The sequence below is a fragment of the Mus caroli genome, chromosome 18, assembly GCF_900094665.2.
Source record: "Mus caroli chromosome 18, CAROLI_EIJ_v1.1, whole genome shotgun sequence".
Taxonomy (NCBI): Eukaryota; Metazoa; Chordata; class Mammalia; order Rodentia; family Muridae; genus Mus; species Mus caroli.
Genome location: NC_034587.1, coordinates 21,718,317 through 21,745,552, shown reverse-complemented (window position 1 = coordinate 21,745,552; position 27,236 = coordinate 21,718,317). Strand labels below are relative to the sequence as shown.

The following is a 27,236-nucleotide window of genomic DNA, read 5'->3' as shown; positions in this document are numbered from 1 at the left end:
GCCTAGTCTCACAAGAGACAGCTATATCAGGGTCCTTTCAGCAAACGCTTGCTAGTGTATGCAATGGTGTCATCGTTTGGAGGCTAATTATGGGATGGATCCCTGGATATGGCAGTCTCTAGATGGTCCATCCTTTTGTCTCAGCTCCAAACTTTGTCTCCTTCCATGGGTGATTGTTTCCAATTCTAAGAAGGGGCGGCAGTGGTCTTAAACACTGAGACATCTCTCCAACCAAAACATCAGACTCTTATACAAACAGAAAGAAAGAAAGAAAGAAAGAAAGAAAGAAAGAAAGAAAGAAAGAAAGAAAGAAAGAAAGAAAGGGAAGGAAAGAAGGAAGGAAGGAAGGAAGGAAGAAATGAAGGAAGGAAGGAAAGAAGGAAGGGAGAGAGAGAGAGAGAGAGAGAGAGAAAGAAAGAAAGAAAGAAAGAAAGAAAGAAAGAAAGAAAGAAAGAAAGAAAGAAAGAAAGAAAGTTGTTTCAACTGACAGATTGGAGATAACCTGGCTTACAAACAAGGAAACTGTCCTTCAACCAGCACATGCCTGACAGTGCTGATGCGGTCCTAGGCAGAACAGGCAGACCGTCAGCTATGAAGCATGAAGGATGGAAGCCAGACCCTAAGGCTGGCAGAATGGGAAAGGAAAAGCAGCCTCCGATCCTAAGGGCCATGGCGACTCCCTCTGTGACCCTGCCTACTTGCCATACTTTTCCTGAGTTCTTGGAGGTTTACCAAGAAATCTTCTTTGAAAGTTCTAGAAGGCCAGTGAGGATACTTGCACATCCTTGGCTTAGGAACAAACAGTTCTCCATTGGGGACATCATACACTCCAACTAAAGTGTAGCTGTGGGAGGAGCACATGTGGGAGAGTGAAGGAGGAAGGGACACTCACGCAGCCAGCCAAGTCAGCCTGGCCATTGATGGGTGCCATGTTACAGACGATCAACATCATCATCATCATCATCATCATCATCATCATAATAATAATAATAAAGTGCGCTGAATGTAGAGCCAGTTCTTTGTTCCTTGTTCCTTAACTTACCACACACAGAAAGCTCCATCACTACCTTACACAGGTGTGGTCACATTCGTTACAACAGCTGAGCCTATGATGAAGTCAGTTTGCCTTATGCTGTTATGTCTGTATCCAAGTTTCCCACAACAGAGCAGCTGACCCTAAAACACCCATCCATGTTTAACCTTTTGTCTCTCCCTACCCACCTTCCCCCAAACCCTGACGTTCACTAATTTTTCAATTTTTGAGACTGAGACTCATTATATAGGCCAGGCTGGTCTCAAACTCACAGTGATCCTACTGCCTCAACCTTCAAAGAGCTGGGATTACCTCAGACACAACCCAACTACAGTAATCTTTCTCCTAGCTTCACAGCCTTAGCTTTCTCAGAATGGCACATGGCTTTTTCAGACTTGACAAGATGGATCTGTCCTGCTGTCTTTTCTATCCTGACAACTTATCTCTGAATATTCATCATATGGCCCCCCTATATGCTACTTGCCTATAAAGACATCCTGGCTGCTACACAATACTGGAGATTCTGAGGAAAGCTGCTTTGAACCTCCTCACACAGACTTTGCATGGATGTGAGCTTGGACCTCGCTTGAACATCTAGGAGACCATTGCTAAACAGAAAACATATTTAACTTGCGAGGAGCCCTGAGGTTGTCTTTCATTTGGCACTGTCTAGTAACACACCAGTGTCTCATGGATCCATACATATCCTTGCCTGCACTGGGTTTGGCCAGCACATGCGGATGTTCTAATAGGTGTTCATGGTATCTCATGCCAACACGTGCTTACCTGACAGTGTCTTCCTTATCTGAGAACTCCTTCCCTTGGCCCGATGTGTATCTGGGCCCATTGTGAACTGAGTTTGAAAGTTCTTCCCATATTTTAAACACACATCCTTTATATAATTTGTGTTTTAAAATGTTTTTCCTCCCAATCTATGGCTTTGCTTTTCAGTCTCTTTTATAAGCTCTTTTGTGTGATAAATATAAAATGTTCAAGCCAGTGTTAGCTGGGATGCCAACATGCAGCAGTACTCAGTTCTTGGCTAAGGTCTTAGGGGGCCCAGATGCTGCCACCTGAGTAACAGCTATAGCCAGAACGTGGCCTTCTTACCTACTCTGTGCTGGCTTCAGGTGAAAGCGCTCCAGGCCATCCATCCCCAGCCTTTCTGTGGCTTGATGCTTCTCATCTGGCTCCAGGCCCATCTCTCTCAGCCTTGCCTGCTCTTGCTACACCTCAGACTAACATGGGTAAGCACTTCTCACTCTCTCATGTTACCCTTACTCCACAAGTTCCCTCCTTCTCAGCATGGTCCCTTCTCTGTGCACTGCCCCCTACTGTCACAGGCAAATTGCATAATTCTGTTTGCCCCTATGCACACTGGCACCATGAGGAGTCACGGTTACCAAGTTTCGGTCACCCCTTTCTCACCTCCACAGTGAACCGCATGGGACTGGCACCTACTTCATGCTTCTCCCGCTGCCGGCCTTACCTTCTTCTGTCCACCCCTAACCCCATGACCTCACAACAAGGCTTCTGAGAATGTTCCTCGACACAGGTTATTTGCTACAATAGCTCAACCAATCACACAGTCATAGTCTACACAAGCAGTTCTCAACCTGTGGGGCATGACCCCTTTCACGGGGATCACCTAAGACCATCAGAAAACACAGATATTTGTATTGCAATCCATAACAGTAGCAAAATTATAGTTATGAAGTAACAAAATAGTTTTATGAGTGGGGTCACCACAACAAGAGAAACTGTACTAAAGAGTCACACCATTACGAGGATTGAGAACCACTGGTCTATGCTATACTTAGCTCAATTAGGGTAGCACATTGAACCCAGGTGAATATACTTTAAAAAGCCACCTTGCCTGGGCCCACCCCCAGACTCTGATTCATGGGCTGAGGTGGGGGTTTGAGAAGCACTCCAAAGGATGGCATTTGTCGGTGAAACTGAGAGCCTACACCAGAGGTCCCCTAACCAAACATCCAAACACTGGGACAGCTCATTTAAAAAACAGAATTCCAGGCCTTCCTGTAAACCACTGAAGCTGGGACGTAGAGATCAGCACATGTGAAATGCTTTCAGCCAGTATATTCTGAGGCACACTGCCTAGAATAGCCAGAGTTGGTGAGCAGGAGCTTGGGTCGCCCCCTCTTAGCACTTACTGAAGCCACCCCAGCTGTCCTCTTGTTTGAAGGCCACTTGGACACACAGCCAGGCAGGTAGCAATGGTCTACACAATTCTGGAGTATTCATATAACTCTATAGTTATTGAAGATGAAGTGAGGCTGCGGCGTACTCACGAATGCGGCATAGGCGAGCACTGCCAGCAACAGCTTGCTCTGATGACGTTTCAACTTTTAATTAATTCTCATTCCATTTAGAAACCTTTTACTGCAACCAGGATGCTCATAACCTCCATGTGCCATGTACGGCTATAACTTCTGAACTGCCCATTTCAGTGAACCATGACTCCAAATTCTGGCTATAATTGCCAACAACTATGAGTTCAATGCATGAGTGTGGAGTGCTGGAACCCAGTAACACACAAGGTCATGACTGTACTATCAATCTTTATGAGGAACTTGAGGTTCAGAGATGTAAAGTTACACACCATGGTTGCATAGTAATGATGTTAACCATAAAGCCTACACCCCTAACCATGATACACAACCTCAGAGATGTCTCTCACTGCACAACCCGAGTTTCACACCTGGGATCCACATGGTGAAGGAAAAGAACCAACTTCCTAACCACTTGCCATAGAGTGTTTCTCTGTTGCTGATATAAAACACTAACTTAGGAAAGAAAGGGTTTATTTCAGCTTACACTTCCAGGTAGCAGTCCATCCATCAACAGGGAAGTTAAGGCAGGAACTGAAGCAGACTCCATGGAAGAATGCTGACTAATGGTTTGCTTCTTCTGGACTACTCAGCTACTTCTTTATATGTCCAGACTCATCTGCCTGGGGAATGACACCGCCCACGATGGGCTGGGCCCTCCTGTATCAATTAACAATGAAGAAAATGCCCTTACAGACACCCACAGGCCAACCTGATGGAGCCAATACCTCACTGAGGCTCCCTCTTCCCAGATGACTGTAATTTGTGTCAAATTGACAAAAACCAAGCAACACAACCACTATGCTGCCTTCCTGGAGTTACAGAAAAGCCTAGCAGAGCACCTGTTTTACAGGAAGGAAAATAGTATAGGTAACATATCTTTAGACCATCAATAAATTTTATAAATATCTTCAGTTTGTGAATGTCTATCAGAAGAATGCTTCCCCAAGTTCACACAATAGCAGTGTCAGGAACAATCTCAGAAGCTCCAGGCCTGTTTCCAATGCACTGTGCCACACGTGCTGATTTCCCTGGCCTTGGGAGGCAACAGACCCTGCTTGGTTTTGTTTGTATAATTGCTTTGTCCTTCCTCTGCTGAAGGTCTCTCTCCTATTCTCTGGTTAGCTAGGGCCCAAGTGGTAATTCCAAACAAGTGAGTTAATTTTTAGTCTTGGCAAAAAGGAGCAAAGCAAAGGACGGGAACAAAGAAATGACTCCTCTAGCAAAGGAGCCCACTCCAAAACTCACCACAGAAAAATGCCAGTCTCACAACCTGAATTTTTAGACCATCTTCCTGTAATTTATTCAAAAATAATACTTCTTTAGCTGTGTTTATACCTAAAAAGGGTAGATCCTAACTAGGAAACATTATATTTTAACCCTTGATCATGGGAGACATGAATTTCAGTCACATAAACTTTGTCAAATGCCACACACCTAAGAGAGAACCCGGGAGAGACTCTAAGTTCCAGGCCACTATTCTCGTGGGCCTTCTGCTCCCCAGACCCAGGACAGACAATGTTGTCATACTCTTAGGTACGTTACAAAATTCAAGGGACAGTCACTATGAAGAAAGACCATTTCAAAGATACACAAACCTTTGAGGTGAATTTGGAACACATCTGTCAATGTGTTCCTACCCATCATGTTGTGGGCTATGAGCTCCGGACTGAAGTGTCCATGCCTTGAGTCCCTTTCTTATATTATCACTTATTGGGGCTGGGGAGGGAACAGAAATGGGAACCCAGCTTAGGTTAGTCAGACTTCATCACTGTGACAAATACCCAAGAAAATCTACTTAGGGAATGAAAGATTTTTTTCTGTCCATGGTTTCAGGGGTTCCTTCCCATCATGGTAGAGGACAAGAAGCAGACAAACAGAATGCATGGGCTAGCAACATTTCTCTTCCTTCCCCTTTTATTTCATCCAGACTCCCAGACTGCACTCATGAGGGTCTTCCCACTTTAGTTGATTCTCTCTGTAAATCACAGACACAGCAAGAGGTGTGCCTTAATAGTCCCTTAGGCAGTCCTCAGTCCAGGTAGCTTGCCATTCAAGATGAACTACCACAGGTCTGCCTATAGCATGGGCTTGTGGTTAGGTAATACTCAGATGGGGACACAGGAGAAGCCAAGCACTGAATAGCACTTACATTCCCCAACCATGTAGTACCATCTATGGAGACATCTATAGCATCTGAATGCTGGTGTCACCCATGAGATGTTGCATCATGATGGTTGATGGCAGCAATGGTATCGTCTCTTCTCTGGTCCCCAGATGCAGTGTGGCTTGGCTGTTCCCATTGAAGGAAATGGTGTAGACCAAGACTAGTGTCATTGCCCAAACCAACCTCATGTCACCACAGTTGCATGCTGTGTAGGACCTGAAGTGTCTTTGCCAGGAGCTCCTGGGATAGCAAAGAGGTGCCGACCCTGGAATTGGTTCTACTGTGTATACACACCTGGCTCACCATCTGCTCCGGGCTCTATTACTTGGGATGTGAAATCTGACCTTCAGTTGTCTTTGATGATAGTGAAACCAACAAAATCCAATCATTACTAAATCCTCCAATTAACTATTCAAAACAGGAGCCTCAGTGTGGTCTCTTCCCTTCACTTTATTCTAACTTTGCTGACTTTTGTATACATTAGCACTTTCTTTTCTTATACTTCCATCTCCAAATCATTCAAGTTTTTGAAAAAAAAAAAAAAGATCAGGCAGGACTTGCTCTTTAAGCATTGCATCACTAGACACATTTCTCAAGTTGACAATGATCTACTCATAACACTCATGGGGTCTGTTTGATCAGTGAGCCATGAAGGCATCCAATGAGACTGTCATTCTAGCCAGTATTCTGACATCTACAAAGGGATGCCATTGTCAGACATAGGCAAAAACTATTGCAATGGAATTTCCCCTGTATCTGGATCCCCTGTAATCCTTTAATGTCCAGTTTTAAGACGCTGATGAGGGCTGGTGATGTAGTTCAGTGGGTAGAGTGCTTGTCTAACATGAACAAATCCCTGGGTTCAGTCTCCAGTGCCTGGGAGATGAAGACAGGAGGACAGAAGATCAAGGTCATCCTCTGTTATATTGCAGGTTTGGGGCCCAGATAGGTCCATGAGCACCTATCTGAAAGGTGATGATCATGCTGATAGGTGGTTATGTTGCTGGAGACACTCCTCTTGCAGTGTGCACCCTATGAAGCACCCAGAGAGTTTATCCTTCCTCTACTGGATATCTTCTAAGAACTTTGTTTGATCCTATAAGGCACCTTGACCTTTTTGATGACCATGGCCAGGGAAACTCATTCTATGGCTGTAGAGTGCCATTCTTTGAACTCTGCATGAAAAATCAATACTCCCAGCTAGTATCCACCTGGATATGGTCTGAGTTTGGCCAAGGGAATGTCAGATAACTTTGGAGGTCTCTGAACACCACATAACAACAATTAGAATAATCTGTGAAGCCTCAATAACACTGAAGGTGTTGATACAATCACAGCTATGCCTGGTTCAAGGTAGATTAGGGAGAGGAAGAGAGACAGCCCTATCAGATGGCTCTGTCAGCTTCCCAGCTGACACAGGAAGGCTGGTTATCTGTGTGAATAGTCCAACAGAGGTTTCACTTTCTGTATACATCTCTAATTTATCATGAGTATTGCCCTATCTCTTAGTATAACAATTCTAAGTATCAAGCAATCCAGATGTAGGCTAAGAAATAACATATTAATTGACATAATTAATAATTATTTTACCCACTATAGTGAGTTAAAAAGATATACACCATAAAACTACCAGGATCTGCCAAGAAAGTAAAATATCAACTAAACTACTGGAAGCAATGACTAAAATAGTTGTCAATCTACAAAAATCTAGAGAATGTTGATTTGTTTTGCTCAGGTTAAAAATCCCTTAGAAGAGAATACTATGTGTTCAATTAACCCATCTCAAAAACTTCTCTTAAGCCACACTACCCACAAGGAGCAAAGTCTCTCAAGATAGAAAAAGATCTACAGTCAACAACAAGTCCTTGCCTGATTCTAAGTGAATGTCAAGGCGACGTGGTTTCTCCAAAGCAGTTTAAGACTTCAACACACCAGCATGGGGGTAAGTCAGGCCAGTGGGCAGGGACAATGGCTGTGCTTACCCTGTGTCATCCTGGAAGCCTTCGAGCTCATCCCGCTGTTCCGCCAGCGTGGCCTCCAGATCCAGATAGGCACCATTGTGGGACAGCTGCAGGGTACAGTCATCGAGCTGGGAGAGAAAGGAGGAGTTAGTTCTAGCCATCTCTTCTGTTAGGGACCAGGTACCATCAGGTCACTTAAGTTGCCCTCTAGGGTTTTTTAAAAACCAAGTTTTTAGAGTAAAAACTCTAAACTGTGGTACCTAGCTGGAGGAGGGACTATACTAGTAAAAGCATCCTGGGGCCCACTTGGTACAAGTGGACAGAGGCGTCTGTCAGAGAGCTGGCACTGGCCCAGGTTGTAAAGATTCTGAAGTTGTAGTCAGCATCATTTTGTTACATTTAGAATGGTTACTTACACTTAGAAACACAGGTAAATTATTTTGCCAAAGACTGTGATTAATATTATGAGAAAACCAAGTATATAATGTCATGTTTGATTTCTGAGTTGTCAAGATGGCTTATCATTCTAGCTGGTGAGTCAAGACTCTAGTCCCAAAGTGCAGATGACCATGGTAGCTCATGACTGAAATCCCAGCACATTAGAGGCAGAGGCAAGAGGAAAGACAGAAGTGCCGTGGTGATCACAGCTGCAGTCCTGACCTAATGGCAGTCAGCTCTATTTTGAATTTCCAGCTTAATTCCCAGCAGCCTCAATATTGACTCTTCCTTTGTGGTCCCCAAGGCCTGCCAAGGATCTGCCTCAACTTGTTCTGTGACAAGCCCCAAATAACAAATGACAACCCCACAATCTTCCTGGTCTATGACAACAAGATCCTCAAGTCTCAGACTGTCTGCCTTATCCCACTCTCACCCCCTACTCCCATCTCCATCCCCACCCTCACATTCCAGGCATCACTAACTACCACCATTTCCCAATCACCATCTTAACAAAATTATATATCTGACCCAGGCAGGGCACCAAAGAACACAAAAAGGCTTCCTTCCCTCAAAGATATGGTTTCACTGAATGAGTGGGACAGACAAATAGACTGTAGATTAGAGTAAGACACAAGTAAGAGCAACTGTCAGTCAGTGGATGCTCTTCCTCTGTTTATGCTTCAGTGACTGTCTTCAGAAGAGATGCCAACACCCCCCCCATAATATTGCTCAAGTCCCAACCCAGGAGAAGGGTATCATTGCTCCCTAGCCAAATGTCACCACCTTGATCCCCTAATTAAAGGGTGAGAAAGCCCCTGTTCAATGGTGCTAGTAAGTCTGTCAACTGAAAAAGAAAAGGTGAACATGGGCCTCTTGGTCCCCTAAGAGGAATATGTGGGTGTGCCCAGAACAACCAGGGATGAGGATCAAATTGGGATATTGACTGCCCTGGGACAGACTGCCTTGGAACTGGTACATAAAGGCTAAGATCCCAATGGAATCATCACACTGCCAGACCCTTCCCATGATGCATACTCAGCCTCACCATTACACCCGAAACTCAAGATTAATATTTAAACTAGCATCATGTGAGCCAAGGCACATGGATAAAATGTGTCCGGGTTGCGATGACAGTGACATAGTGAACTCACCTAGATAGTTCAGAGTTTGGTGATCAGCTTTCAGTCTCACTTTTACAAACTGGTAGAAGCCTGTATTGTTACTTTGGTCACTGATGTTCTAAAAACACTTAACCTGAGGAAGGAAGGGTTTGTTTTGTCTTGTAGTTTAAGAGGTGATATAGTCTATTATGCCTAAGAAGTTATTGAATCAGGATCAAGAAGCAGCCAATCACTGTTCACAGTCAAGAAGCAGAGACGTTTGAATGCTGGAGCTCAGCTCACTGCCTCCTTTTTATTTGGTCTAAAAGCCAAGCCTAGGGGATGGCGCCACCCACATTCAAGATGGTTCTCCTTTCCTCAGTTAAACCTTCCTGGACACATCCTTGTAAACAAACTCAGAGCTATGTCTCCATGGTGACTCTAAGTCATCCAGTTGACAACAAAGATTAACCGTTTCAACCTCAGCAGTAACTACTAAGTAACTTCCAAAACAAATGTCCAAAGCCAAGGCGTAAAGACAATGAGGAAAGGCTAATTTCAAACTGGTTGTTATAAAAATTCAGGCAGAAATATCCAAACTTTCCCTACTAAAGGACTAAGATACCTCCCAACCAGACTGAGTCCCTGGTCTCCATTCCTGCTTGGGGGAGGCAACCTGATCCCTGCCTTGGCCTCTCATGTCAAATGTCCTCCCAGATGACTTAAGGGTCCTGGAATTTCCTGACTCAGACAATTTTCATGTCAACCCTGATCCCCTGGCAGCATGTCCCCTGCACTCCTTTCTTGGCTGAAAGTTTGGTGGCCAGGACACTGTCGGGCACTTCAGGACATAAGACAAAGCAGAGAGCCATGTGGGAAGAGAGCATTACAGGGTTATTATAGAAGGGTGGCGATTAGGAAATTTAGGGGCAGTGACAGTGGCGTGGCTGAGAGACTTCAGATCAGGTTGCAGCCTGTCAACCTGTGGCCAGGGCTCTGGCAGGGATCAAGCTGCTCCAGAGGGAGTCAATTCCAGACCCACAAGAAAGGTCCTTCTACGTCTCCTAACTGTGCCACTCCCCACTCTCGCCCCAGTCAAAACATGCCATTTAAACAAGCAGCCCAAAGACAGAGAAAAAAATCCTCTGCTCCTTAGACAGATGCCGCACAAAGTGATTCTGGGGTTCTTTTGACTGCTCCTACAAAGAAAATGTACTCCAAAAGGGCAGGCTCACCATTCCGGAAAAAAACCTCAAACATCTGAAGTAAGGCTGATGTCACGTCTCGATTTATATATTCTTTCCTTTCCTTAAGCCAGTGAAGTGGTGTGTTGCTGGGGTGGTTTAATGATTATCTGGGTTCTGGCAGCAAGTCTAGAGAAAGCCTAGTCTAGGCAATAACGTTTCTGTGCAGCCCTGAAATAGATTTGAACAGAACCCTTCTATAAATACACATGAGGCTACCCTTTAAACTAATTTTGGTAGTTGTGTAGAAGTGAGAAAATACAAGACTTAACAATAGACTTCAAAGTTTAAAGAAAATCTCAAATGAGCTTCACTCACTTGTGTCACTTCATGGGACCCTCCCAGGTTCACATCTATAGCCTCCCCATGGGATTCTGTATAACAGCCTGGGACCCATGCTGGCCTGTGTCTTGCTCCTCATGGGTGATACCTGATGCTGCCTAGCTGACAACTACAGGCACTGGCTCCCAGGAGCTGTCCTCCCTTCCAGTTACTGGAATTCTGCCACTGAGTGAGTCCAACCTAGACTGCCAAGCTGTGGATGATCCAACGGCTGATGACTGACACATGAGACAGCCCAAGAGAAATCAGAGGGAGACAAACCCACGCTAGCACTTCCCAGTAGACCCTCAAGCTTCTCTGAGATTCCATGGTTGTTCATTTAGGTCAATCTCCTTTCTCCATAATCTGTCACCACAGACCACCCACAGCTGACACGTGAGGCAAATCTGACCACCCGAGTTCCCAGAGACAGGAGGAATGAAGGGTGAGAGGCTATCACAAGTCCCCCTCTAATGACAAGTCCATGCAGGGATGCCCACCACTTATCCAGCCCTGAGATGGAACACAAAGTGCATATCTAACCTTAACCGTCCCTGAGCTGAAACTCCTGCTGGGGACAAAGGACAACACCAGGTGCTGAGTATGAGGAGTCTGAAGCACCAAGGAATTAGGGAATGATGATTTCAAAGCCCCTCCCAGAGAAGTCAGAAGAAGAGGCATTTAAAGCCCCTAGTCCCCGGAGTTCTATTGCTCCACCTTAGCCCTCTTGCAAACTTCAAAGTAAAAGAGGACAGTACTATAGTCTGAATGTGAAACTTTAGCAGGCTTTTGTGCTTGAACACTTGGTCCCCAACTGGTGGCACTGTTTTGGGGAGGCTGTGGATCCCCTAAGAGGTACCAGGTGTGAGAACCCCTTGTTTGAGTTATTAATCATCGTTTTCCATGATCTTAAAACATACAGGCTATTGCTGTTACCCTTGGTTTCTACCCACCCCCAGAGGTAGAAGTTAAGTCCCTATTGCTAAAGATACCAAGTACTTCAGACACAAGGCCCAGAGATGCCTAAGCCAGAACTGACCTTAATCCCTCCTCCCTGAGCACCAGTTTTCATGGTACCAGAAGTTACCAAAGGAGGGGAATAAATAATAGTCCTACCCAGTTATGAAGCCCATGAACCACAATAATGATCAATATAGCATAATAACTCAGAAGATGCAATAGTGGTAACGGACAACTTGGCTGTAACCTTGGTGGTAACCAACAACTCTCGAATTGGACGTAAGGGAAATCATGCCTAGTACAGGGAATCTAGCCAACTACTAGGTCTGGTGAGGTCATGGGTCTTGGAGGAGAACCTACAGCCACCACTTCACTAAACCAGCATAATGCCTAAGTACATTCTAAATGTTTGTCCTTACACCCACAGATAAGTGTAGTCCTCACACCACATCAAGGAAATGTCTCTTTGCAACATAGATAGACCATTATAGAAAACCACAACCAGTCAGAACAGGGGGTTGTGGATCCCAGTGCCAAGGGATACATCTACAGAAGCATGTGGAACCTAAAGAAATGTTGCAGAATGGGGGGTGGGAAGATTATTAGAGCCAGAGAATCACGGAATTTTCTGTGAGATTGTGTCTCCTAGTAATGTCAGAAACCATACCCGTAAAGTCCCACCAACGTGGCTGCCTAAGCATGAGCTGAACAAGGGAAAACAACAGTGGACATGACAAAGTGGTTGAGGGAAAAACCATGAGGCCTCACTCCTACACAAAGAACTAGAAGCAGAGGGGATGCTGTGCGTGGAAGGAATAGTCTTCCTTGGGGAAGCGCACACCAATTGTTATCCAATACCAAATACGCAGCTCTGAAAACATACATGCAAGTAACATTATATGCACAATTAATGAAAAGAGAGGTCATGAGTTTGAAGGGGAACAGGAAGGCATATATGGAAGGGCATGGAGGGAGGAAAGGAACTGGAGGAAAGGGGGCAGAGTATAGCTAGAGGAAGTGAGTCACTGTATACAGGATCCTGTCTCCACCCTCTCTGCCTCCTGGTCTGCCCAGATGTGTAGAAGCTCCCTCTGCTGCAGCCAGGAGCTGTGCCCACTGCCTTGCTACCTCCACCATGATAGACTATACCCATAGAATGAATCTACCCTCCCTCAAGTTGCTTTAGCTAAATATTTTATCACAGTGATAAGAAAGTAACCAATGTAAAGCAAATTATGATAGATTCTGCCCAGACCTTCTGAGCTCTGTGATCCCAGGCTTCTCCTGGCTCAAAAATTATGCACCACGTGAGCCCTGGTCCTCTCAAAGGTTGAGTTCACCGTGAGCCTCTTTAGTGTACACCTCAAGCCGACCACTGCTCTAAGAGAAGCACAAAGGCAGACAGTGCATTTCAGCTGGTCAGTTAGTGAACAGCTGCACCCAAAGGCAGCAGAGACAAGAAGCTGGACTTAGATATCTTAGATAAGATATAGGCTTGCCATATACAGGTTAAATCAGAGGAAGTAGTACTCTACACAGGACAGCCAGTCTTTCATTCCTGTTGCCTAGCTATACAGTGCAGTAACTGTTGAGATCATCTTGCATATTGTTAGTAATTTAGGGATGACATATGTTACACACAGAGATGGGCATAGGTTATAAACAGACTATGCATTTTACCTAAAGTATTTAAACAGCCACAGATATACGTATTCACACAGATACCATTCCTGGTGCCCCTTGTACCCTAACGACGATGCCATACATTTCATAACAAAAACATCATATCTATAAGGATAAAACTAAAAATGTAAATACAAGAAACAATGAGTTGGTTTTCTTAAGAAACCATGAAACTGGATTACACAATATCGAAAGGAAATCAGTGCTGCTGACCAGCCCTTACCAAGTGCAGTCCTAGGGACGGTGAGTCTCTTCAGCAGAGCTGTAACACAGTCAGTTTAATAAATGATTTAGGGAAAAATGTAAGGATATCTCTGAAGAACTGGCCCCTGGAATTATGAAATATTATGAGTGTCCTTGTTTTGAGAGTAGCTTGATCTTGCTTCTCTGACCCATAGGTGAGCTGTTGGTGGTCAGCAACCCAAGCACAAGTGGCCTTGTGCTGAGCTGACTCAGAGAGTTTCCAAATCAAGTTCTAGATTTCCATTTAAACTAAGACGCGCATGCAGCCTACCCACCCACAATGGGAATCTCTGCCAAAATCTGCAAGAAGATAAAGGCATGAGCTTCGGGAAATGGTAACAGATATTCAGGCAAATAAATCACTTTTCATCATTAAACAGCCAAAGGTATATTGGGCTTTTTAATACAAAAAGCTAGAATGAATTGGCTTATGTGAGTACCGTGTCCTGTGTTCCACATCATTTTACTTAAGTTAAAAAAGAATTCCATCGCTATTTCAGGAAAGAGGGGGAAGGAAGGGAAGGATATGAGGGTTAAAGTAGGGAGCTTGAGAAAGCCTGGATGACTGATACAATATGAAAGTGTCTAACACAAGCAAAATCCTGAATTTCTTGACTGAGCCAATCAGTAAATAGAAGCACTATTCACCAACATGAGAAACACCAGGTTCAAAGTATGTGGGTCAGGGATAAAGTTGGGATTTCTCTTTCTCACCTGCTTTGTTTATTGTGTCTCAGCAAATAATGAAGACATTGGGTTACTTAAGAAAAATCATACACAATTTTTATTCTTATTTTCAAAGAACTAAATTTTAATTTTAATTACATTCTTTTTCTCTGTTTCTTTTTCACTCACTTTGTGAATGTGTTTGGGGTTTTTTTGTGTAGTGTGTGTGTGTATATGTGGTGTAGTATGGTGTGTGGTATGTATATGTGGTATGTGTGTGGTTTGTGTGTGGTATAGTGTGGTGTGGGGTGTGTGTGTGTGTGTGTGTGTGGTGTGTGTGCATGGTGTAGTGTGGTGTGTGGTGTGGTGTATATGGGGGTAGTGTGGTGTGTATGTAGTATTTATGTGTACTGTGGGGTATATGTGTGGTATATGTGTGTAGTGGTGTGTGTGTGTGTGTGTGTGTGTGTGTGTGTGTGTGTGTTGTAGTGTGTGTAGTGTATGTGGTGTTTGTGTCTGTGGTTTGTGTGTGTGGTATGTGTATATTGTGTTGTGGTGTGTGTGTGTGTGTGTGTGTGTGTGTATGTATGTGTCTATGCATGTGGTGTCTAGGGGAGTTGTTTTGTTTGAGTCTCTTTATGTGTATAGGTGTTTGCCTACAATGTATTTATGTGTGCCCCATGTCTGCAGAGGCCACGGAGCCCAGATGAGGACATTTGAACCCCTGGAGTTTCCGATGGCTATGAGCCCCCATGGCAATGCTCAGGTCAGCATGCACCATCTTTCCTTTGTCGTTTACATCTCCAGGGCAAGCAGCTTCACAGTGACCTGCTGACCACCCTGTTCATAGGACCCTGCTTCACAGTGATACCTTTTCCAGCAGACATCATGAAGTACAGGACTAGGAAGGGTTGTCACCAAGAACTGTCCACTGTACTCTCTGCCTGAGCTATACAATAAAGATCCTATTGAGAAAATGAAATGAAGGGGAGAACTATGAAAGACATGTGTATGTCTATAAAGAACTTGTATTACAGCATATAAGAAACTGTTACATCTGAACAGCAACAGGCAAATAACCCCATTTAAAAGTGGGCAAAGGATTTGAACCATCATGGAGCAGCACTTACAACACAGCCTGTGGCTGTGAGCCAGGGATAGATGGTCGACAGGGAGCTACTTACATCCCTCATGATAAGGCCTGTAGAATATGACTGAGGACCCCAAGACCCCTCAACCCAGGGTCTCCACCATCTATCTTCAGTGGTTCTCAGATGCCAGTGCATACAGTAGCTTCCTAGAACATTGGGTCACAGCCAAACATCCAAATTCTGTGTGTCTAGGCATCTGGATGCCAAGGGTCTGTATAATTCCTACCATGACCCAGTGAATAGATTCACTGTGAGTAGGATCTTAGGCTTCACTCTGAGACAGAAGACAGAAATGATACTGTTAGACTCCTTGAGGGAAGAAGTAAGCCAAGAGCAAACACTGAAGCCCTAATTGCTTCAGAACTTGTTCCTCTTCTCCCAGTCCTTGGCTCTTCTTTCAATACCACCTTGTAGCCTAGTAGATTCCTCCTAATGAGCAAGTATATCCCTGGGGCCAACTGTGGATATCAGGATAACACCCCAGAAAAGATGCACTGAGATCTTTGGAAACAGCACAAATGGACCAACACTCTGGCTCCACCTGGTAGCCATGACTGGGCCAAAGAACAGAAGCCACACCTCACAGAAAGTCCAGCTGGCTGCCACTGCGAACTTCGAGGAAATGCTTTCAATAATTCTACAGGATGAGCTGCCTGCTAGCCAGGAAGCCTGAACACACGAGTCAATCAGAGCATCCCCAGAAGAAGAGAAAACCAGTCTCATTGGTCATTATCACAGCTGTAAAACAGCAGAGACTGGCAGATGTCACAATATCAGTGAACAGCTCTCTGCCTTGCTTGGTGTGGCCAGCTTGACCATTTACAATAGCTTTGGTTAGTTGCCAATAGTTTAGAATTAAACTCCAGGTTCTCTGTTCTCAGGAAGAACAGAGCAATATAGAGCCCCTGTAGTTTCCTCTCCCCAGGCTAAGCTCCACAACACTTCCTTTGGTGTATACACTATCCAAGTTTCCAGGCCACCGGCCCACCTGGATCATATATGCTGTAAGTCGGGACCATGGCTCAGGAGATGCAATTTCTCTTTATGTAGACACTATGACTAGTGTCCCTTCGTTTCTTTTCAGCTATAACACTATATGCTGTGTACAGTCAGCCCTTCTCAATAACCGAGCAAGTTCCACATCAGCAGCATGAAATCAACCATGTCCTTATTCTGTTCCCTTAGTAACTCATTAACAATATGACCAGACAGCCCTGGCTCAGTGATGAGTGAAAATCCCCCCTCAAAACACCTCTGCAGAGTTCTGCCCAGGTTCCTGTAAGGTGTGCTGTCATGAGATCCTGAGTGCTTAGGTCAGCAAGCCCACCTGCCTCTCTCATTTACACCTCCACAGCAAGCAGCTTTGTGGTAATTTGCTGACCACTCTGTTTATAGGACCCTGCTTCACAGTGATGCCTTCCCCAGCCTATATCACGAAGTAAAGGACTGGGAACGGTTTTCATCATTTTCCCCTGTAATCTCTGTCATAACTTTTTCAACACGATTAAACACTTATAGGCATCATGTACCTATAAATGGCAAATTGTACATGTTAAACTGGGAGACAACAAAGGGAAGAGGAGGGGAGGGCAGAGAAGGGGAGGGGAGAGAAGGAAAGATAATGAAAAGTGGGAAGGAGAGGTGGGAAGAGAAGGGGAGGGAAGCTGAGAGAAGGGGAGAGGAAAGGAAGGGAAGAGAGGGGATGGGAGAAAGCAGACACTGCCTGTTCAAGAGCAGAATGTCCATCTGTGAGAAAGAACTCTCCTACAGCTTCAGGGGACTCATACAGCCCATCCAAAAAGACACCCCTAAAGTGAACCCCCTCTCCTCAAAATGCCTTAATACCCCCAAGTTAATGTTATTTTTGAAAAAAAGTGAAGCCCAAACACATTGTCATCTCTACTTTGTGCCTCAGACACGTCTGGGGAGAGAATGTGAGCTCTCCTTGTGGGGATGACTTGTGTTGGGGGGCAGTTGTGGGCATGGTTATAGCCACAGCCAGCTCTGAGGTATTCATGGGCCACACTCGGGAACCACTGCGCACACCTCTGTAGCTGAGGGGAAAGCTACTGGTCTGTAACTCTAGGAATGTTGGAGTGTCTGAAGAGTCTAACCACTGGCAGAAAATAAAATAATTGAACTTAAGATTGCTGATTATTAAGTTTTAAGAATTAATGAGATTCTGTAACTTAGGCTTTTATTTATACTATTGCATATATATATATATATATGTATATATATATACACACACATATACACACACACATATACACATACACATATACACATATATATGGATAAGTGATCAGCAAGCCTGTGGAGGTTAGAGGATAGCAATGTGGAGTCTTTTCTCTCTTCCCACCTTTGCATGGGTTCCAGAAATCAAACTCAGGTGGACAGGCTTATATGGCATTTCCTTTACCCACTGAGTCATCTCACCCACTCAAAATCAAAGTTTTAAGTACAATATGTTTTACTGTGAAATTTGAATTTGAAGATTCTCCTCTGTGAGATTTAGGCTCACCCTCAGTCATTGTATTGCTCTCCAGAAACACTTGAAAGTTAAAATATAGGCCACCTTGCTGGCTAGCCTGTTGGTTGGTTGGGTTGGTTTAGTTTGTGGTTTTGGTTTTGGTTTTGGTTTGAAATAAGGTCTCTCTTTGTAGTCCTAGCTGTCCTAGAGCTAGCTATGTAGACCAGCCCTTGACTATCACAAGTAGGGCTCATGGTTGGATCCCCAGAAGTGTTAAAACATTTTCTTTTTGTGATAATAGTAAAAGGGATAAGAGAAAAGTTTTCAGTATGTAGATCCTTTTGTCTTTGCAAGGGTGGTAGCTCATACTTGTACCCTCAGTACTCCAGAGCCTGAGGCAGGAGGATTGGGAGTTTGAGGCCAGCTTGGACTATACAGTGAGGCTTTATATAAATTACTTATCTTGTTGCTGCAGCAAAATACCTACAAAGACAACTTGAGAAAGGAAGGGTTCATTTTGGCTCACAGGTTAAAAATCCATATTATTATAGTGGGGAAGGCACTGGCTCAAGGCCACTTGTCACACTGCACCTGCACTGGGGAAGCAGAGAGAATGCATGCTGGTACTCAGCTCTGTCCCCTTCTTTGTGCTGCCAACATTCACCTCAGTTAATCCAAACAAGATGCTCCCTCCAGACACAGAGGTTTGTTTCCTAGCTGATCCTAGATCTTGTCAAGTTGACAATGTTAACTATCACAACCTTATCTACATAAATTTTTCAAAGCCAAAATCAGACTTTTCCTCAGGTCCTTCCCAGAAGCAGTTCAAATGGCTTTAGTTACAGTCAGTGGAATAATTGTGACCAGACAGGACTTTCTGATTCAGAACAAAGATGAAAGAAGTTGGTTCCAGAAAATACTTCAGACCAGCCATCTCCAGGGAGGACCACGCTCAAGCCAGCTGCCTGTTTGTTTCCCTCCTTCACCCAAGTGAGTTTCTAGCAGCTGCCCCACCACCAGGTTTTAGGCAGAAAATAATCATTCCCAGATGTTGAAGAAAAATGCTCTGACCAAGCAGGCACCACAGATCCAGATGTATGTGGTCAGCTGGATATTCCCTGTGTCCCATAAGGTTGCCACAACACTCAAGCTGTTCTCCCAGAGAGAAGCCTGACCCTTCACAGATTGGCTTCCATGACATTTCTTACAGCTCAGACAAGGCAATGCTCCATTGGGTGTGAGCTGTGCAGCCATTCGGTCCTCCATGCCAACCACCTAGAGCCACCATGACCCAGGAACCAGTCTGCCAGAAATGCATGCAAGTTCCTGTATCCCTAAAACTGGGTAGGCTAGGCATGTCTCCTCCAATGAGTCTCTAGGCTCTTACCAATGAGGAAATGCCCCTAGCTCAGACATGCTTGACAGGTCTAAAACCTCAAGGTGATGACCCCCAAGCTCAGAGCTGTTCCCACCAGGCAACTACCGTGAGAATCAGGAGCCAGGTTTGAATCTTGCAGCACCAGGATCCATGAGAATGAGCCTCAGGGATACCTTGGAAAGCCAGATGTGTGGAGACAGGACGCTGGGCTGCAGGTGGCCATAGAAGACTTCAGAATATCTTGCCCATGCCACTGAGCACAGTGGTCAGCACCGGTGGCCTATACTCTGTTCACTTATGGCTCAGACACTGCCTCTGCTCAACCTTTTCCTTCCAGGGCTTTCTACACATCCAGTCTAGTGAATAAATATTACTTTAAAATGTGGTCCAGAGCCAGAAAGATGGCTCAGTGAGGAAAGGCAGTTGTCACCCAACCTGGCAACCTGGGTCCGGACATTCCACAGAACCTGTGTGAAGTTGAAACCAACTTTACAAAGTTGTTTTGACTTCCAAAAGTATGCGTGGAGAAGGAATGTGTATGCATACGCACATATGTACTTAAGCAAATAAATATTTTAAACAGTCAACTTTAATAAATCCGGAGGTGATTTTTGCAGGTGGCAAGAATTACACTCAAATCCTGTACAATGCTCACGGAACCAACATATTAGGGGATTTTGTTTGCTTTTGTTTGTTTGGGGTTTTGTTTGTTTTGTTTTGTTTTGTTGTTGATTTCATTTTGTTGTACTTTCAGAGTAGAGTTTTGCTATCAAGCCCAGCTTCATCTAGAACTTACTAAGCAGCTCAGGCTTTGCTGGAACTCACTTTGCAGCCCAGACTAGCCTCTGTGGGGCAAATAGACCATGCCACCAGACCAAAGATCTGGTACGGCTGGGTGTACCCAAACCTTGGGAAACTCAGAATTGAAAGTGGTAGGAGTGGGGCCAGCTCCCTAGCTAACTCTACCTGCTCAGAACACATAACCATGACACCTCACCAAGAGGACCATGACAACTGGTCATGTAGCATAAAACCCCGAAGTTCTCCATGCTAATGAGGTGTCTAGATAGACCCTAGGTGTTCAGCCAATGTGCTTCCTCCCTCCCTGGACATTCCTTCTCACAGTAGGTATTTAATCCCTGGCTCACCCTGAGTAAGGTATAAGCATTCACATCTACCATCAAATAAAGTAGTCTGAACAAGCACGAATCGTCTCTTTATCAAGGATTGCTGAGGGGAGAGGCCTTCGTCATAAAGAACTGTGCATAAATCTCCTAGCCTTCTTTCTCCCAGGCCCTCCATATTCTCAGCAGTCACTTGGAACCAAATTCCGGTCCACCCTTCCCACTCCTCACCCCTCACCTACATCCAGGGTTCTGCCTCTCCTCTTCCTGCCTGACCTATGAATGCCTTGAAGGGAATCACAGACCTGGGACCTTCGTTCCTAACTCCCAAGAGTAGTGCAGCAGTGCCTGGGTACACAGGAGACTGGAAACCATAGCAACCATCCAAGACTCCACTGTTTCCCACTCTGGAAAAACAAGGACTGAGTACCCCCATTTTGGACTGTGTTCTGCCTCCACTGAGCGGCATGCCAGCCACACTCCAGGCACCCCAGCAGCAAGACAGGGTGCAGACCAACATGCCTGTAGGTCTGGGCTTGAGGTATCATGCCCAGCTTGAATTCTGATAAACCCTAAGTGATGTCAAGGGTGAGAGACAAGAGACAGGGAATAAGTATTCACATACAGCATGACATAGGAAAGGACAGCATAGGACAGCCAAACTCACAGAAGGAAGTGACACTTGAAGTGGCTGGGAAGAAGGCTCATGGTTAAAAGGCTGGATGAAGCCTTGGAGGTTAAAGAAACAAAGAACCAAGTAAGCTTGAGCTGGGCTGTGATGACTACAGTGCCATCCAGTGTGACAATTCTGCAAAGAAGCTCCTCTCAGACTGAAGTCTGTGTGTACTGCTGAAGGGTTCCTTCAACCCAAGTTTCTGGACTAACAAGCCGTGGGATGGAGGTGTCACAGTGGAGAAAGCACATGCCACCACAACTGATGTCCAGGTGTTCCTCTTCCGTGCACCGAGCACCTCCTCCCCAGCATACCCACACCCCAGCACAAGTTCCGTAGGTACACCTTACACAGACTCTGAAATTTGCTTCCTTTGTCCAGTGGCCACAAACAAACTAACTAATCTAGCAAACTTTTCTGCCATGTGGAGTACTGATGTACATCACCTTCCAAAACAAGTCCTGGTTCTTTTTAACCCTAGGAACCTTGGGTTCCCTCAACCCTGGGTTGACTGTAAAGCATTTTCTTCAATCCGACCATGACTCTACTATCAATATACACTCTATAGACATCAATGTGACCAGGTACGGCAGAGCCTTGTATAAAGAAGGGAGTCTCAGTGATGGTGTAGTTTGTGACAGTTGGCCCAGAAACCAAGAATAGAGTCTCAAATCCTCCTCTGGAAAAGGCTAGGCTGGTTTTTCACTTACTATTTTTTATTTGTATTTGTGAGACAGAGCCTTTCTCTATAGCCCATGCTGGCATAGGAATTAATATGTAGTCTAGGCCAATCTCAAACTACCATCCTCCGGCTTAAGCCTGCTGAGCACTAGTACAGGTGCACTAAGTTCCCTTTGAAGACTCTTAAATCCTTTAGCAGTAACTAACAATGAGTGTTTTATGGCCTGCTTCTATAAAAGACCAATATGGAAAGTATACATTGTTTTTTTATAATGCTTTACCTATTTTCTAAAAATAAAGGAAGTATTTGGATGCCCATCTCTTAGAGGCAATTAGAAGCAAAAGAGATTATCACACAGAGTAATTAGTATCTGATTAAACAGGGGAGAACTTAGAAGGGGAACAGGAATGTGTGCTCTTAAACACAGCCGCTGGCTAGCTCCAGAGTGTATGCTCAGTTCCCAGCCTGCAGGTGCCTTGGCAGCCTGCATCCTACACTCCCTCCCTCCTCCCTCCTTGCCTCCCTCCTCCCCTCCCCACCTACCTAGCTGGTTCGGAGCATCCAGGAGATGGACAGACAATCCCTAAAAGAGGTGCTTGCTCTGATGCGTTTCTGGTCTTGATACGGTCCCAGGAGGCCTCCATTAATGGGAGGAATATGTGTCCATGAACAGCAAGTGCCCGGCAGGCAATCATTTTCCCTTACTATGAGTCTGGCCTCCCCACATAAAGTGAATTGTCGTATGTTATGTCTGTACAGGAGGCAACACCCCACCTGTCAGAGGCTGGAGTCCTGCTGAACAAACCGTAGATGTTCCACACTGCAGGCCGCATCCCCTGCCTTCAGCCAGCTACTCCCACAAGGACTCATCTGGACCAAGCAAAGTTATATCAGAGCTTCCCATCATGCTCCAGCTTAATTGCCAGGAAAAGCAAGAGGCCAGAGTGTTCTGTGATTGTGACCCTATTGTCAGGCTGCTTTCCTTAGGAAAGCACAATAATAAGTCCTTACATTTAAGCAGCATTCAAAATACCTTTACAAAAACCATTCCCTTTTGCTAGAGGAAAGCTCTTACTATTCGGTATTCTTTTCTCTAGTGTGTTTTATTGAGTTTTCTGGAAGTTTCCTGTACACATGAAGTGAAACTTGAAAATAAACTATCAGACATTACCTCCCAAGCATAAGACGAAAACTGTGAATTTTGTCTTTTCCCATTTTTCAAAAACTAATCCATTATGGTTAGTATGTAATTAAATTGATTGATTTCAAGCCAATTCTAACTTGATGGGTGTGTGGTTCACGAGCCATAATTCCCTGTGGGGGTATGAGGAATACTGAGCTCTCCCGGATGTAGCGGGGACAGCTAGCTCCCAGACAGTTGGAAATACTCTACAAGACAAACGTGAAGCCAGCTCAAAATATTCTCTAGTCAATGGGACTAATCAGTCACTTTTTCCCTCTCTGATAGGTAGGCATTATCAGTTGATCTGACTTGGCACGGGCTAGAGAAAGCCATCACTCCTTCCTACCTCCCAGGCTGAGAGAGGCATAAGCGAAAGCAACTGTTCCCAGGTGTGCATTGGCAGGAAAGGTTTAGATCTTCCCTGGGACTCTTTCTGCTGTAGGGTGCTGGTCCTTAGGAGAACACAACATCTCCCAAGACATCTGTAGCCCTACTGGGAACCTGCTCTCCACTAGGCAAGGCCACCATGCCAGCTGGCTTCATCCCTCCCTCAATCCAGCTAAAACCACACATTTGTTCGCTTTTTCTGTATCCCTTCATAGCATCCCGTATTATCTGACCACCTGCTATGGTTTGAACCTGAAATATCCCCCATAGGATCATGTTTCAAATGTTTATTCCACAGCTAGTGGAATCATTTTGGGAGGTTTCAAAAATTTTTAGGAGGTGTGGTTTACTGAAAGAAGTAGATTTCTAACAGTAAGACTCTGAGAGTGATTATAGCCCAGCCCCTGGTTCAAGTCTACTCTCTGTTTCCTGACCATTTCTACTGGGACCTTCTCTGCTGTGATGGACTGAGAGCCCCTGAATCTGTGAGCTAAAATAAACATTCTGTTCTCATTTCCTTTCTGTCACAATGATAAAACACTATGAAAAAAGCAACAACAACTTAGGGGAGGAAAGCATTGATTTGGCTTCCACTTCCAGGTCATAGTCCATCACTGAGAAAATTCAGGGTGAAATCTCCAACAAGAACTTAAATCAGAAACCACAAAAGAATGCTGTTTTGCTGGCTTCCTTGCTTACAAGGCTTATGTTAACCTAGCTTTCTTAAACAGCACAGGCCTATCTGCCTAGGGAATAGTGTCACATACATCAGTTAGTAAGACAGCCCCCTAACCCAAGCACGCGTGCACACACCCTGACTAATCTACCATCTATCATATCACTCCTGCCATGATGGGACTTTCAGAGCACAAGAGCAGACTGAGCCATTGCCACAGAGGCCAAATGGCCTATAAAGGCTACAGAGTTTCCATCTGCCATTTACAGGAGTGTTTATCAACTTCCAATGACTGATAAATTTTTCTCAAGTTGTAAACTCATAAGTCAAACCCTCCTTCCTGCCACCTCGATGTCCACAGACTTTCTGGAAAGCATGGACCCCAGTTTGAGAGAGCATTGTAGAAATGAAAATGAGGAAGGGGAAAGGGGAAAGAAGGAGGTAGAGGAGGAGGAAGAGGTAGTGGTGCCTAGTTTCAGCCCCCAGCTCTGCTACTCAGTAGCAGTGCAACTTTACACAAATCAGTCAACTTCAATAATGTTTTCCTTAGCAAGAAAATGAGAAATGGCCTGCCACATGGCAGAGCTACCATGAGGAGTGGAAATCTTGCAGGTAAAGCATTTGCAGTGGCTAGCTCACACTATACCTATAAGACAAGCCTCTTTTGTGTTTTGGGGAATTCAAGGGACTTCAAAAATATTTGGAATTATCAAGAGTGTCCAGCCAATGGCCCACAAGTCTCATGCAACCAGGGGCCGTTATGAATAATCATACTGTTGCTTCTCTCTTGCTGTGATAAGATACCATGATCAAAGGCAACTGAGCGGAGAAGGGGGCTCACTTTAGCTCACAGTTCCAGGACACAGCCCACTAGAGTGAGGAAGGCATGCCAGCAAGGGCATGAGGCCAGCCTAGCAATCAGGAAGCAAAGAGACCACAGTGAACCACACACAGGAAGCAGACAGAGAGAACAGGAAGTAAAGTCAGGCTATACAACCTCAAAGCTCACTCTCAATGATATACTTCCTCCTGATAGATGTCTCCTTATAAAACTTCCATAATCTTACCCAAAGTGCTACCGACTGAGGGTCAAGCATTCAAATACATGAGCCTATGGGGCACATTTCTCATTCAGATCACCATGGCAACCCAACACAAAATACATAAACTTAGCAGACACGTCCTAAAATTGATTTTTAATAACTCTGCCATGCAGTTCTCCATCATGAACTTTGTAGAGGGCAATGACAAGTCACAAAATGGGTAGTACTACCTCATCCAACCCTCACCAAAAAACTAATGTTTGAGAGCTATTCCAGCACTTTAGTGCCTTTGATAAATATATATATTTTTTTAAAAAAATCAAAATACATGGGGTGAAAATGACTCAGTACTATTAGGGGAACAGATTGATTCCTGAGAAGACAGGGAAATGTCGGAGCTGCCTTGGAGTCTCCTAAACTGCTTTCCCACTTGGTAGAAAACATCCCCAAGTCAGAGAAACCTCATGACACACTTTGCCGTGATAACATACAAAGGACTGAGTTGGTGCCTAGTTTTGGCTGGGCAGAAGACAAAGGGCTCCTCCAAGGGCAAAACCCTTGAATTTCCTAACGATGCAGACATCACCATCCAATGCCCTCCTTCAGTCTCTCATCTCTGAGCTATGTGAGTTCTAATGACCTCCATGAGCCAAACCAATCAATCAATCAATGGAAACATTTAGCATTAGAAGTACTTTATCAGTGAGAAAAATGTGGGGAAATCACCGTGTTGTCTGTTACATGAATGACTAGGAGACTCGCCTCATCTTTATGCTTGAGCTGCAGTAGTAGTTGAGAGCTAAAAGCAAACGCTTCAACTATCAATGATGCTTTTCAGGAATAAATACGTTTTTTACACTAGGCATTTACACTAGATCATACCTGTAATACCAACACTTGGGAAGCTAAGGCCAGAGGGCTGAATGAGTTCAATACCAGTTCAAGGTTACAAAAGATTTTTTAAAATGGAGTAAATAAATATTTAAACTTATCTGATCAGAACAATAAGTTAACCGTGCCATTGGCAGACATATTTGAACTTTTCTCTCCCTATACAATCAAATGCTTCTCATTTTCTTTCCTGACTTTCCTGTTACTGAGATGGAAAGAGATTGAGTATGCTATCACTTGCAAAAGGCATCCCTTTGGTTTGTTTGCTTGCTTGCTTGCTTGCTTGCTTGCTTGCTTGTTTCATTGCTTGCTCACTTTATTATGTTTTATTCTGCTGAGGCAAGGGTCTGATGATGAGGCTCAGGCTGGCCTGGAGCTTACTATATTACTAAGGCTGGTCTTGAACTCCTGACCCTCCTGCCTCCATCTGCCAAGTGCTGGGATTACAGGTGTGTGCCACCACCCTTGAGCCAAAAGATATTTGTTATTCTGACCTGATAACTATATTCACAAAAGACGAGCACAACTTGACTGCTAAGCGGCCTTAATCAACACTGCTACAAAGATGAACCCCTCAAGGAGGCACAGCTATGGCTTATTTTGCAGTATGCAGTGATTTGAATATGCTTGGCCTATGGGAAATGACACTATGAGGAGGTGTGGCCTTACTGGAGAAGATGAAGGCTGGTTGGAGGAAGTGTGTCACTGTGGGGTGGGTTTTGGAGGTCTCCTATGCTCAGGCTCCACCCAGGGCAGAAGAGGATCTCCATCAGGCTGCCTTCAGATCAAGATGTAGAACTCTGCTCTTGCAGCACCATGTCTGCCTGGATACTGCCATGCTTCCCACCATGATGATAATGGACTGAACCTTGGAAACTGTAAGCCAGCCACAATTAAGTGTTTTCTTTTATCAGAGTTACCTTGGTCATGGTGTCTCTTTGCAACAATAAAACCCAAAGACACAGTACAACCTTGATTCCTGCACCAAGTTGTTATTTTTAATTTTCATCGCACACATGTGTGTAGGTGCACATGCATGCGTGTGTGTGTGTGTGTGTGTGTGTGTGTGTGTGTGTGTACTGAGGCCTGAGATTAGTGTCTGGAGTCATCTTCAACTGTTCTTTCCATCTTATTCATTGACAGAGTCCCTCAATCAAATCCAGAGTTCATCAATGTGGCTAATCTTGCTAACTGGCTCGCTCTGGGGATCCCTTCTCTGCCTTTTCAACCTTGAATTATATAGGCATGCTGTCACACCCATTTGGCATTTACATGGATTCTGGGGGATCCAAATCCATCCCTCATGTCTGCATGGCAAGCACTTAACCACTGAGACATCTATTTAACCCCTGAATCGAGTTACTGAAACATCTTTCATTCAGCTTCTGAACAAGTGGACTTCTCGCCT

The 27,236-nt window shown here is 44.7% G+C and overlaps 1 protein-coding gene across 4 annotated transcripts in view; it reads right to left on the bottom strand.

The window, feature by feature from the left end:
- Positions 1 to 27,236, bottom strand: part of Fhod3 (formin homology 2 domain containing 3) — a 416,962-nt gene that overhangs the window by 365,268 nt on the left and 24,458 nt on the right. For all 4 annotated transcript variants that reach the window (XM_021150413.1, XM_021150415.1, XM_029472088.1 and 1 more), the window contains exon 2: positions 7,534 to 7,640. In XM_021150413.1, the coding sequence (XP_021006072.1) occupies positions 7,534 to 7,640 (107 nt within the window). The remainder of the gene's footprint in view (positions 1 to 7,533; positions 7,641 to 27,236) is intronic.